We start from the raw sequence: 13,902 nt of genomic DNA, 5'->3' as shown, positions 1-13,902 counted from the left end.
CTTGCAGGATCTTGGTTCCCAGGCTGTAGGTAGGGTCTGAGCTCCTGTGGTGGGAGCTCCGAGTCCAAACCACTGGACTAATAGAGAACCTCAGACCCCAGGGAATAGTAATTGGAGTGAGGCCTCCCAGAGGCCTCTATCTAACCTCTATAGGCACCAAGACCCACCTCTATCTAACTGTCTGCAAACTCCAGTGCTGGACGCCTCAGGCCAAACAACCAGTAAGACAGGAATACAGCATCACCCATCAAAACAACAACAAAAAAATGAAACGACAAAAAAATATGTTATAGACGAAGGAGCAAGGTAAAAACCTACAAGACCAAATAAATGAAGACGAAATAGGCAACCAACCTGAAAAAGAATTCAGAGTAATGATAGTAAAGATGATCCAAAATCTCGGAAACAGAATGGAGAAAATACAAGAAACATTGAACAAGGATCTAGAAGAACTAAAGAGCAAACAAACAGTGATGAACAACACAATAACTGAAATTAAAAATACTATACAAGGGCTTCCCTGATGGCACAGTGGTTGAGAGTCTGCCTGCCGATGCAGGGGGCGCGGGTTCGTGCCCCGGTCCAGGAGGATCCCACATGCCGCGGAGCGGCTAGGCCCGTGAGCCATGGCCGCTGAGCCTGCACGTCCAGAGCCTGTACTCCGCAATGGGAGAGGCCACAGCAGCGAGAGGCCCACGTACCACACACACACACACACACACAAAAAATACTGTAGAAGCAATCAATAGCAGAATAACTGAGGCAGAAGAATGGATAGTAAGCTGGAAGATAAAATGGTGGACATAACTGCCAGGGAGCAGAATAAAGAAAAATGAATGAAAAGAATTGAGGACAGTCTCAGAGACCTCTGGGACAACATTAAACACACCAATATTTGAATTATAGGGGTCCCAGAAGAAGAAGAGAAAAAGAAAGGGACTGAGAAAATATTTGAAGACATTATAGTCAAAAACTTCCTTAACGTGGGAAAGGAAGTAGTCAATCAAGTCCAGGTAGTGCAGAGAGTCCCATACAGGATAAACCCAAAGAGAAACAGGACAAGACACATATCAATCAAACTATCAAAAATTAAATACAAAGAAAAAATTTTAAAAGCAGCAAGGGAAAAGCAACAAATAACGTACAAGGGAATCCCCATAAGGTTAACAGCTGATCTTTCAGCAGAAACTCTGCAAGCCAGAAGGGAGTGTCAGGACATAATCAAAGTGATGAAAGGGAAAAACCTACAACCAAGATTACTCTACCCAGCAAGGATAACATTCAGATTTGACGGAGAAATTAAAACCTTTACAGACAAGCAAAAGCGAAGAGAATTCAGCACCACCAAACCAGCTTTACAACAAATGCTAAAGGAACTTCTCTAGGCAGGAAACACAAGAGAAGGAAAAGACCCACAAAAACAAACCCAGATATTTCGCTAGTGGCTCAGTGGATGACAGTCTGCCTGCCAATGCAGGGGACATGGGTTCAGGCCCTGGTCCGGGAGGATCCCACATGCCGTGGAGCAACTAAGCCTGTGTGCCACAACTGCTGAGCCTGTACTCTAGAGCCTGCCAGCCACAACTGCTGAGGCCCATGTGCCTGGAGCCTGTGCTCCACAATGGGAAAGGCCACTGCAGGGAGGAGTGGCCCCCACTTGCTGCAACTAGGGAGAGCGCACATGCAGCAGCGAAGACCCAACACAGCCAAAAATAATAAATAAATAAATAAATAAATTTATTTTTTAAAAAAACCCAAATCAATTCAGAAAATGGTAATAAGAACATACATATCGATAATCACCTTGAATGTAAATGGATTAAATGCTCCAACCAAAAGACACAGACTGGCTGAATGATACAAAAACAAGACCCTTATATATGCTGTCTACAAGAAACCCACTTCAGACCTAGGGACACATACAGACTGAAAGTGAAGTGATGGAAAAAGATATCCCATGCAAATGGAAATCACAGGAAAGCTGGAGTAGCAATACTCATATCAGATAGAATACACTTTAAAATAAAGACTGTTACAAGAGATAAGGAAGGACACCACAACACTATGAGATTAGAAATCAATTACAGGAAAAAAAACAGTAAAAAACACATATACATGGAGGCTAAATAACCAAGAGATGACTGAAGAAATCAAAGAGGAAATCAAAAAATACCCAGAAACAAATGAAAACGAAAACATGACGATCCAAAACCTATGGGATGCAGCAAAAGCAGTTCTAATAAGGAAGTTCATAGCAATTCAAGCTCACCTCAAGAAACAAGAAAAATCTCAATCAACAAAAATCAATAAACAATCTAACATTACACCTAAAACAACTAGAAAAAGAAGGACAAAGAAAACCCAAAATTAGTAGAAGGAAAGAAATCATAAAGATCAGTGCAAAAATAAATGAAACAGAAACAAAGAAAACAATAGCAAAGATCAATAAAACTAAAAGCTGGTTCTTTGAGAAGATAAACAAAATCGATAAACCTTTAGCCAGACTCATCAAGAAAAAAAGGGAGAGGACTCAAATAAATAAAATTACAAATGAAAAGGAGAGATTACAATTGACACCACAGAAATACAAAAGACCATAAGAAACTACTACAAGCAACTATATGCCAATAAAATGGACAACCTGAAAGAAATGGACAAATTCTTGGAAAAGTACAACCTTCCAAGACCGAACCAGGAAGAATTAGAAAATATAAATAGACCAATCACAGGTAATGAAATTGAAACTGTAATTAAAAATCTTCCAACAAACAAAAGTCTAGTACTGATGGCTTCACAGGAGAATTCTATTAAACATTTAGAGAAGAGTTAACACCTATCCTTCTCAAACTCTTCAAAAAAATTGCAGAGGGAGGGACACTCCCAAACTCTTTCTAAGAGGCCACCATCACCCTGATACCCAAACCAAACAAAGATATCACAAAAAAAGAAAATTACAGACCAATATCACTGATGAACATAGACACAAAAATCCTCAACAAAATACTAGTAAACAGAATCCAACAACACATTAAAAGGATCATACACCATCATCAAGTGGGATTTATCCCAGGGATGCAAGGATTCTTCAATATACACAAAACAATCAATGTGATACACCATATTAACAAATTAAAGAATAAAAACCACATGATCATCTCAAAAGATGCAGAAAAAGCTTTTGACAAGATTCAACACCCATTTATGATAAAAACTCTCCAGAAAGTGTGCATAGAGAGAACCTACCTCAACATAATAAAAGCCATATACAACAAACCCACAATAAACATCATGCTCAATGGTGAAAAACTGAAAGCATTTCAGGTTAAGATCAGGAATAATACAAGGATGTCCACTCTCACCACTCTTATTCAACATAGTATTGGAAGTGCTAGCCACAGCTATCAGAGAAGAAAAAGAAATAAAAGGAATACAACTCGGAAAAGAAGAAGTAAGACTGTCACTGTTTGCCAATAACATGATACTATACATAGAAAATCCTAAAGATGCCACCAGAAAATTACTAGAACTAATCAATGAATTTGGTAAGGTTTCAGGATACAAAATTAATGCATAGAAATCTCTTGCATTCCTATACAATAACAACGAAAGATCAGAAAGCGAAACTAAGGAAACAATCCCATTTACCATCGCAACAAAAAGAATAGAAAAAGAATAAAATACCTAGGAATAAACCTACCTAAGGATGCAAAAGACCTGTACTCAGAAAACTATAAAACACTGATGAAAGAAATCAAAGATAACATAAACAGATGGAGACATATGCCATGCTCCTGGATTGGAAGAATCAATATTGTGAAAATGACTATACTACCCAAAGCAATCTACAGATTCAATGCAATCCCTATCAAATTACCAATGGCATTTTTCATAGCAGTAGAACAAAAAAGTTTACAATTTGTATGGAAACACAAAAGACCCTTAATAGCCAAAGCAATCTTGAGAAAGAAAAATGGAACTGGAAGAATCAGGCTCCCTGACTTCAGACTATACTACAAAGCTACAGTACTCAAGACAGTATGGTACTGGCACAAAAACAGAAATACAGATCAATGGAACAGGATAGAAAGCCCAGAGATAAACCCATGCACATATGGTCACCTTATCTTTGACAAAGGAGGCAAGAATATACAATGGAGAAAAGACAGCCTCTTCAATAAGTCGTGCTGGGAAAACTGGACAGCTACATGTAAAAGAATGAAATTAGAACACACCCTAATACCATACACAAAAATAAATTCAAAATGGATTAAAGACCTAAATGTAAGGCCAGACACTATCAAACTCTTAGAGGAAAACATAGGCAGAACACTCTATGACATAAATCACAGCAAGATCCTTTTTGACCCACCTCCTAGAGAAATGGAAATAAAAACAAAAATAAACAAATGGGATCTAATGAAACTTCAAAGCTCTTGCACAGCAAAGGAGACCATAAACAAGGTGAAAAGACAACCCTCAGAATGGGAGAAAATATTTGCAAATGAAACAACTGACAAAGGATTAACCTCCAAAATATACAAGCAGCTCATGCAGCTCAATAGCAAAAAAACAAACAACCCAATCCAAAAATGGGTGGAAGACCTAAATAGACATTTCTCCAAAGAAGATATACAGATTGCCAACAAATGCATGAAAAGATGCTCAACATCACTAATCATTAGAGAAATGCAAATCAAAACCACAATGAGGTATTACCTCATACCGGTCAGAATGGTCATCATCAAAAAATCTACAAACAATAAGTGCTGGAGAGGGTGTGGAGAAAAGGGAACCCTCTTGCACTGTTGGTGGGAATGTACATTGATACAGCCACTATGGAGAACAGTATGGAGGTTCCTTAAAAACCTAAAAATAGAGCTACCATATGACCCAGCAATCCCACTACTGGGCATATACCCTGAGAAAACCATAATTCAAAAAGAGACATGTACCACAATGTTCATTGCAGTACTATTTACAATAGCCAGGACATGGAAGCAACCTAAGTGTCCATCAACAGATGAATGGATAAAGAAGATGTGCCACATATATACAATGGAATATTACTCATGAGTAAAAAGAAATGAAATTGAGTTATTTGTAGTGAGGTGGATGGACCTAGAGTCTCTCATACAGAGTGAGGTGAGTCAGAAAGAGAAAAACAAATACCATATGCTAACACACATATATGGAATTTAAAAAAGCGGTACTGATGAACTTAGTGGCAGGGCAGGAATAAAGATGCAGATGTAGAGAACAGACTTGAGGGCACACGGGGGAAGGGGAAGCTGGGACAAAGTGAGAGAGTAGCACTGACATATATACACTACCAAATGTAAAGTGGATGGCTAGTGGGAAGCAGCTGCACAGCACAGGGAGATCAGCTCAGTGGTTTGTGACCACTTAGAGGGGTGGGATAGGGAGGGTGGGAGGGAGACGCAAGAGGGAGGGGATATGGGGATATAGGTATATGTGCAGCTGATTCACTTTGTTATAAAGCAGAAACCAACACACTACTGTAAAGCATTTATACTCCAAAAAAGATGTGAAAAAAAAAAAGATTCACAAAGGAACTAAAGCAAAAATCCAGCTAAACAATGGCTGGATTTTAACATTTCCAATCAATACATTTTTAAAACTGTAACATTAAAAAAATTTTTTTAAACACTAACTAGAAGAAGAATGAGGACTCTGGATACTAGAGAATTCATAAAAATACAATGTGAAAGGTCAGATATTTTGAATTACAAAATGTTGATAAATTTTTTTAAACACTAACTAGAAGAAGAATGAGGACTCTGGATACTAGAGAATTCATAAAAATACAATGTGAAAGGTCAGATATTTTGAATTACAAAATGTTGATAAATTCTGAGCCAGTACCGCGAATGGCACTGCAGTGAAATGCAGGCATTGACAAAAACTGGCCTTGTCGACGTGGAAACATTAGAAGGGACATCTAAAGCCATGCCTGATAAGGAGGTATTAGATGATGAAGAGATGGTAAGAATGCGGCTCCTGGCAGGTGCTCGGCACCTTCCCAGGAGAAGGTCTTGTAAAAACACAGTAGGCATGAGAGGGACGCACAAAACAGACTGACAGGCGTGACCCCTGAAGTATCAGAGTCAGGGGAAGAGGGGAATCTAGACCAACGGGAGACCAATGACCAACTCAGGCCAGGGACGAAGGCGTGATGGTCCAGCACGGAGAAGGGTTTGGCCCCCATCGTCAACACGTTGCCATCTCGATGATGTCCTGAACCAGGTGACCCTGAGACACTGGAAGACAACTTGAGAGTGGATCACACGTCCAGTTTTTCATTCAATCAAAACTTGGCGCCTACCGTGTTCCAGGTACAGAGCCAGGCCTGGAAATAGTCAGTGAAGCAGGCGGGAAAGGTCCCTGTTCTCATGAAATTTACAATCCAGTGAGGTACACAGAAGTAAACAGGCAGTTAAACCACAATGTAATAAGCATCACGAAGGGGGAGTTCAGGGACTACCTCAGAGGGACACAAGACTGAGGTTCTGATAAAACAAATACTGATTAATGTACTCTCCGAGGCGAAGAGGACAGAAAGAATGCAGGGTTTTAGGTGGATTAAAAATTATTAGATGGGAGCTTCTACTTCCACCTGGGAAGTATACAATTGAAAAGCACCCTAATAATTAGAAAAGACAGATAATCTATAAAATCATCATTTTCTTGAGCCCAGCAGAGAGCTGAGTATCCAACAGAGAACTGATAGTGCACGCCTGTGAGCAAACTACCAAAGGCTAGGAAAAAGCCATCTAAAGGGGTTGGAAACTGTGTATAACACTCACACAGGGACAGGAAAGTCTCCTGTTCCCACCAGCCATTTTTTTTTTAAGCTCTTTTATTTATTTATTTATTTATACTTTGGCTGCACCAGGTCTTAGTTGTGGCATGCGGGATCTTTTAATTGAGGCATACAGGCTTCTTAGTTGTGGCATGTGGACTTCTTAGCTGCAGCATGCAGACTCTTTAGTTGCAGCATGCAAACTCTTAGTTACGGCATGCATGCAGGATCTAGTTCCCCAACCAGGGATTGAATCCTGGCACCCCGCATTGGGAGAGTGGAGTCTTACCCACTGGACCACCAGGGAAGTCCCCCATCAGCCATTCTTAGAAAACTCATAATCTATAGACAATAGGTAGAATACTCAGAAGGTCTTTCCTCAGGGATGGGGAATAATTAGTTTTATAAGAAGCACTTCTCTGGGCCTGCCCAACAAATCATAAAACCAAGACCAGAAAGGAAAAAACTGTTTCCAAGTAACCTAACCCAGAGCAAAGCTCAGGATATTTACAGTAATGCATAAAGTTCCATCACCCAATAATGTAAAATCCACAGTGTCTGGTATCCAAACAAAGATGACCACGCACACAAGGAAGCAGGAAAATGGAGTCCTAACTAGAGTAATCATCTACTGAATGGACACATCATCTATAATGGACACAGATGCTGAAATTACAGACAAGGACACTGAAACAGTTACTACAACTGTATCCAATATATTAAAGATGAAGTAGAGACATGGATGGCATAAAAAAGATCCAAAGTAAATTTCTATAAATGAAAACTGTAACATATAATTAATGTGGAAAAGATACTCAATGGGATTAACAACAGATTTGACATGACAAAATAAAAGATTAGTGAACTATAGGATATAACAATAGAAACTATCCGAATTGAACCAGGAAAAATATCCAAGGAAAAGAGGAAAAATGAGTTTCAGTGAGCTATGAGACAAATACAAGTGACCTACTATATGTAATTATAAGTGGAGTTCCCAGAGGAGAGGAGAAAGAAGGAACACAAAAAGTACGTGAATAAATAATTGCCAATCATTTTACAAATTTGATTAAAACTATAAACCCACAGATCCAAGAAACTGAAACATAGAAACATGAAAAAATTACACCAAGGTACATCATAATCAAATTTCTCAAAAGTAGTGATTAAGAGAAAATGTTAAAAACAGCCAGAAAAAAAAGACACATTACAGATGGAGAAACGAAGATAATGATGACAGACTTCTCAGCAGAAACAATGAGAGAAGAGAGTGAAGTAACATCTTCAAAGTATTGAAAGAAAAAACTTTCAACTGAGAATTTGAGAATTTTATACCTCACAAAAGTAACTTTTAAAAACAAAGGTGAAATAAAGATATTTTCAGACCTACAAATGCTGAAAGAATTCATCAACAGCAAACCCACAGTATAAGAAATGTTAAAGGGTATCCTTTAGGCAGAAGGAAAATGATACCAAGTAGAAATCTGGATGTACACAAGGAAATGAGCACTGAAAATATACATGGGCAAATATTCAAGATTTTTCTTATTATTTAAATCTACTTAAGAGATATGGACTATTCAAACAAAAATAAAATGTATTGTGAAATTTATAACTTAGGTATAAAGTAAAATAAAAGACAATCATAGCACAAAGGCCAGGAGGAGAAATGGGACTGTACTAGTGAAGGGTTCTTATACAATACTATATGTGGGATGACACAACTACTTGAAGATAGACTGTGGTAAGTTAAAGTTGTAGGCTGTGAACCCTAAATTAACCACTAAAATAACAAAAAAGAGTTACAGCTAATACATCAAAAAAGATAAAAGAGAATCATTAAAAAACTTTAATGAATTTAAACTTTAAAAATTTTTAATCATTAAAAATCAAAAAATCATTAAAAAACTCAATCCAAATCCAGAAAAAGAGGAAAAGGGGGACAAAGAACAATTGGGATAAATATAAAACACAAAGCAAGACAACAGACTTAAATCTAATCCTATGAATAATCACAATAAATGTAAATGGACTGATAAGAACCTGCTGTATAAAAAAATAAATAAAATAAAATTCAAAAAAAATGTAAATGGACTGAACGTCCTAATCAAAAGGCAGATATTATCAAAAGGGATAAAAAAGCAGGACCAACTACATACTTCCTACAATAAATGTACTTTATATATAATGAGATAGTTTAAAAGTAAAAGGATGGAAAATGCCCTGCTAACGCTGGTCAAAAGAAAACTGCAGTGGCTATTTTAACATTAATATTAAATTACATTTTTATTAATTTTATTATTTCTAAAATTATCTTTGATGTATTTTGTTAATTATTTTTAAATTAATATTTTAATATTAGACAAAATATATTTCAGATCAAATAAATATTACCAGGTATAAAAAGGGCATTTCATAGAAATAAAAGGGTAAATTCATCAGGCGGACAAAATTCTTAATGTTTCTGCTCCTTATAAAAGAGCAAAAACTACAAGGATATAGAAGAGGTAGAACTGTAAGGAGAAAAAGAAAATTCCACAGTTGTGCTGCAGAATTCAATACCCTTCTCTCAACAATGGACTGAACAATCAGACAAAATCAGCAGGGATAGAGTAGACTCGGACAGCACCGTCAACCAACTTGATCTAATTGGTATTTACAAAACATTCCACCCACATTAACAGAATGAACGTTCTTTTCAAGTGCACATGGAACAGTTACCAAGATAGACCATTTTCTGGGCAAGAAAACAAGTCTGAATGAATTTAAAAGGATTCAAGCCATGCAGAGTATATCCTTTGACCACAGTGAAATTACATTAGAAATCAGTAACAGTTAGATAACTGGAAAATCACCAATTACTTGGAAACTAAGTAACAAACTTCTAAACAGCCCATGGGTCAAAGAAGACATACTAGAAAAGATTCTGAACTAAATGAAAGTGAAATACAACATACCAGAATTTACTGAATGCCAGAAAGCAGTACCTGGGATTAAATTTATATCACTGAATGCCTATATCAGGCGATGGAAGAAATTTTCACATATTGAGGTTTGGAGAAGTCATCCTGGCTTGCACATGATTTGGCTTGAACTTTATGCTAACTAGCACAGCCTCTCTTATGGCCTGTCAAATAGGCATTGTACATCTGCTTTAACCAGTACAGAAAAGAATGCATTTAGAAATCAAAATGGGGCAACTGTGGTTCAGGCATCCAGGATGAAGTTGGGTGGCCAGTGTGGATGTGGTTTCAGACACATTCCTACATCACTGAGAATGTGAATTTCCTGAACTGTATAAAGCTCCAGGACACCGCCAGCCATTCTCAAAACCATATCTGCTAGCAGCTGCCAGCTACAACCTTATGGTCTCAAGGTCCCCCCCCACCCCCGCTTGTAACTATGCAACCATCTCAGACCCCAACTAAACCATGCTTAACAAGCACCCTTACTTCTTGCCACATCCAATTATAATTCCCTATAGACAACTCATGCAACTAACTGTAACCTTGAGTATTTTGCCTTCATACACCTCCCCCATTTTGTAGTCTGACAGAACACAACTCAAGTGCTTCTTGAATCTGTGTCTCCTGGGCTACAGTCCTCAGTTTGGGTCAAATAAAACTCTTTTCTATCTTATTTTAGATTGTTAATTAATTATTTCCATTGACATCAGGAAAGAAGAAAGATGGTCCCAACTCCAAAAGGGACATGGAGAAACAGGGCATTTATTTTAAAATAACTCACAGGGATGTAATGTGCAGCACAGGAAATATAGTCAATAATATTGTGATAACGCTGTATGGTGTGTAATGTTAAAATATCAAATCACTATGTAGTACACCTAAAACTAATATAATATTGCAAGTTAACTATACTTCAATTTTTAAAAAAGGTGAAACAGGACCCTGTCAGAGGAACTGCAGGGATTCCATGAGCTGTTGCTGAGAGAGAAAAGCGAGAGGCAGAAAAATAGAATTCTAATTCTGTAAAATAAGAATGACAAAGTCATTTTGTGTCTCTGTGTGTGTGTATATATATATATATATATATATATATATATATATACACATATGGGTCTGTATAAGATTTTATTATAAATCTGGAGGAAAATATGGATGTACACTCTATAGGCTGCTAACATGAGCTTCCAATGGCACTGGGCCTGAGGGTGAGGGGCTGAGATATGGGTGTGGTGAGGGAGTGTCTGCAATAAAAAACATGTATGATATAATCCCAGTCATGTAAATGTGTGTGCAGTGTGAGTGCACGCACATATGTGTGTGCATAAAGAAATAGAGTATGGTCACTAAAATGTTAATGATGTGGCATTTCAGGTGACTTTTACTTTGTTATTTATATTTTTATCTATTGTTTGAAGTCTTTAGAATTATATATTATTTGTATAATGAAAAAGCCATTTTAAGTATAGCAAACATTATATATTTTAAAAATTAAGGGGCAAAAGACAAACGGAGAAAAAGAACTCAGTATTTTACAAAGGGTTGATCTTTATTATATAAAGAGCTTTTCCATACCTATAGAAAAAAATATACATCCTCCAGAGACATGTGCAAAATGACATGAACAGACAACTCACAGAAGATTAACTTTTATATAGTCAACCTCACTTAATGTTTAAAGGAACAGATATTTAAAGATCAAGCCATGAACTAGTAATCAAAATGAAGACTCCCTGTACTGGCAAGGATGTAGGGAACCAAACATTTTACAAATTGACTGGGAACGTAAAACTTTTTTTTCTCTGGAGGACAATTTGGCAATGCAAAGCCTTAAAAATACACATACACTTTGACTCAGAAGTTCCACCTCCAGGAATTTATGCTATGGAAATCAACAGAAAAACATACCAAAAATATTTGTACAAGTAAGTTTATGGCACATACAAAATAATTAAAACTGAAAACGATCTAAATGACCCTCAGTAGGGACAGCCACTAAGTAGAGTACAATGCAGCTGTTAAAATGATGATGTACACTTTGAGTCAAAGGTGGGGGCCAAATGCACACATGATGTTTATCTCCTTTTTCAAAAAATTCAATTGAAATAACAGAAAAATAAATAAGTAAAACTACAGCATCCCAGAAAACCTGGGAGGAGTGCTACCCGCAAGCCCGAGACGTGAGAAATTTCTGGAAGGGAATAAAGCTCAGCAAGAGATAACCTGGAGAAGACACAGGTTCGAGCCCTGGTCTGGGAAGATCCCACATGCCACAGAGCAACTAAGCCCGTGAGCTGCAACTACTGAGCCCGTGTTCTACAACTACTGAAGCCTATGCACCTAGAGCCCGTGCTCTGCAACAAGAGAAGCCACTGCAATGAGAAGCCTGCACACCACAATGAAGAGTGGCCCCCACTCGCCACAACTAGAGAAAGCCCGCGCAGCAACAAAGACCCAACACAGCCAAAAAAAAAGAGAGATAATCTGGGGAAGCCACCTGTCCAGTACAAATCTGAAAATGAAGAATGGGGTGGGAAGAGGTGTCTGTCCCTCCTGCCCTCAGCACCAGAGTGCGTGACTCTCTGGATGTGAAGACCCCCCCACTAACTCAACACTTCACACGTGTAGTGTCCTGATCCCCCACTAAGTGCCCAAAACATAGTATGTGCTACTGGAGAATGGACTTGAGGACACGGGGAGAGGGAAGGGTAAGCTGGGACAAAGTGAGAGAGTGACATGGACGTCTATACACTACCATAAAAATTTTTTTTAAAAACCACAAAAAAACCCATAGTATGTGCTAAATGAACATTGGCTGAATTAATAAACAGAAAAAACTCCACAGCCTATCAGTATGGGGTCTCCTCTAACAAACAAAAAGTGCACAGACAAACACACATCTAGGCAAAACTGCAGTCCCGACAGAGAAACAGGCATTTAACAAGAGCTAACTTACAGGATGCTTGGCTGACAGTCTTCCGGTCACGGTTCCAGTCTGGTTCCACGTGGAGGAAACGGAGCCCTTTATCAGTTGGAAAGAATCAGCTTATGCTCTGACAGTGCCGTGCGAAGTCACAAACACGCTGGCCCCTTCAGCACACAACGCTCACTGCTCTGTCCAGAGAACCAGGAGCCACGGGCCCTACACTCCCAACCCAATGTCCGTGGGGTTACAAATTCCTGCATGTGATCAGGGTGAAGGAGATTCTCCCTCAGGCTATGCAGAAGCTGCAGTAGGACACGTGGGCTGACGTGCCATGGGGGTCGCAGCGTGGACTCAAGGTGGGGCTGTGCACCCCAGACCGGGGCTGTCACTTGCTGTGTGGCCGCAGACAAGTCACAGAACACCTCTGACTGCAGACTCCTCATGCATGAACTAAAACAACATGTCCCTCAAATGACTATGGAAAAGAGATGCAGTAACAGATGTGAAAGCACGTGGTCAGCAGTAGAGCTTCCACATGAATATGAGATTTTAAGGTATAATGTCAACTTATGCTATAGACCTAAATGATAACAAAATCATGGTTCATAGTTTCAAGAATGTTAGATTATTTAAAGAAATTCTACATGTATCTGAACCCATGTGTAAGCCATATTCCCAATCATGATATCTTTTTTCTTAGCTTTAGTTACCTTTTTCATGCAAGCTAGTAATCCATCTACAAAGGTTGACTTGATCTTGTGAACCTAGATTACAAGACAAAAGTGATTACTTTTGTGTTTAAGTGTTTAAATTAGGAACAAGTGTCAAAGCAGTGTCTCACAGAGTGCTGGGCATGTGTCACTGATGTCACCTCAGGTGACTCCAGGAGGCCCTGAAATGGCCTTATGTGGTGCCCAGAATTAAATAACAATGACCAACAGAGAAAGACGTCACCCTACCCCTTTTAAAATAAACTTTGTCCTGGAATAATTCCTTTTACAGAAAAGTTGCAAAGATATAGGGAGAGTTCCCGAGTCCCAGCACCCAGTGTCCCCCGTGGGGCCTCTTTCAGTTCAGGTGCTACCATTTACTCACCACCACCACCCCCAACCCCACGCACACACAGCTGCCCAGCCCTAACAAGGACAGCAGTAAATAACGATGGTCCGAGCGGCAGCAAGTCATACCCGTGA

The 13,902-nt window shown here is 38.6% G+C and overlaps 1 protein-coding gene across 1 annotated transcript in view; it reads right to left on the bottom strand.

Moving 5' to 3' along the window:
- LOC132426202 (HAUS augmin-like complex subunit 3) overlaps positions 1-13,902 on the bottom strand; it is a 171,408-nt gene that overhangs the window by 80,187 nt on the left and 77,319 nt on the right. The window contains exons 15-16 of the mRNA XM_060013084.2: positions 13,420-13,473; positions 12,740-12,805 (exon numbers count right to left, since the gene is read on the bottom strand). Of these exons, the coding sequence (XP_059869067.1) occupies positions 12,740-12,805; positions 13,420-13,473 (120 nt within the window). The remainder of the gene's footprint in view (positions 1-12,739; positions 12,806-13,419; positions 13,474-13,902) is intronic.

The sequence above is a fragment of the Delphinus delphis genome, chromosome 5 (genome assembly GCF_949987515.2).
Source record: "Delphinus delphis chromosome 5, mDelDel1.2, whole genome shotgun sequence".
NCBI classification, from domain to species: Eukaryota; Metazoa; Chordata; class Mammalia; order Artiodactyla; family Delphinidae; genus Delphinus; species Delphinus delphis.
Note: the sequence above shows the minus strand (reverse complement) of the source record. Positions and strands in the feature narration are given on the sequence as shown.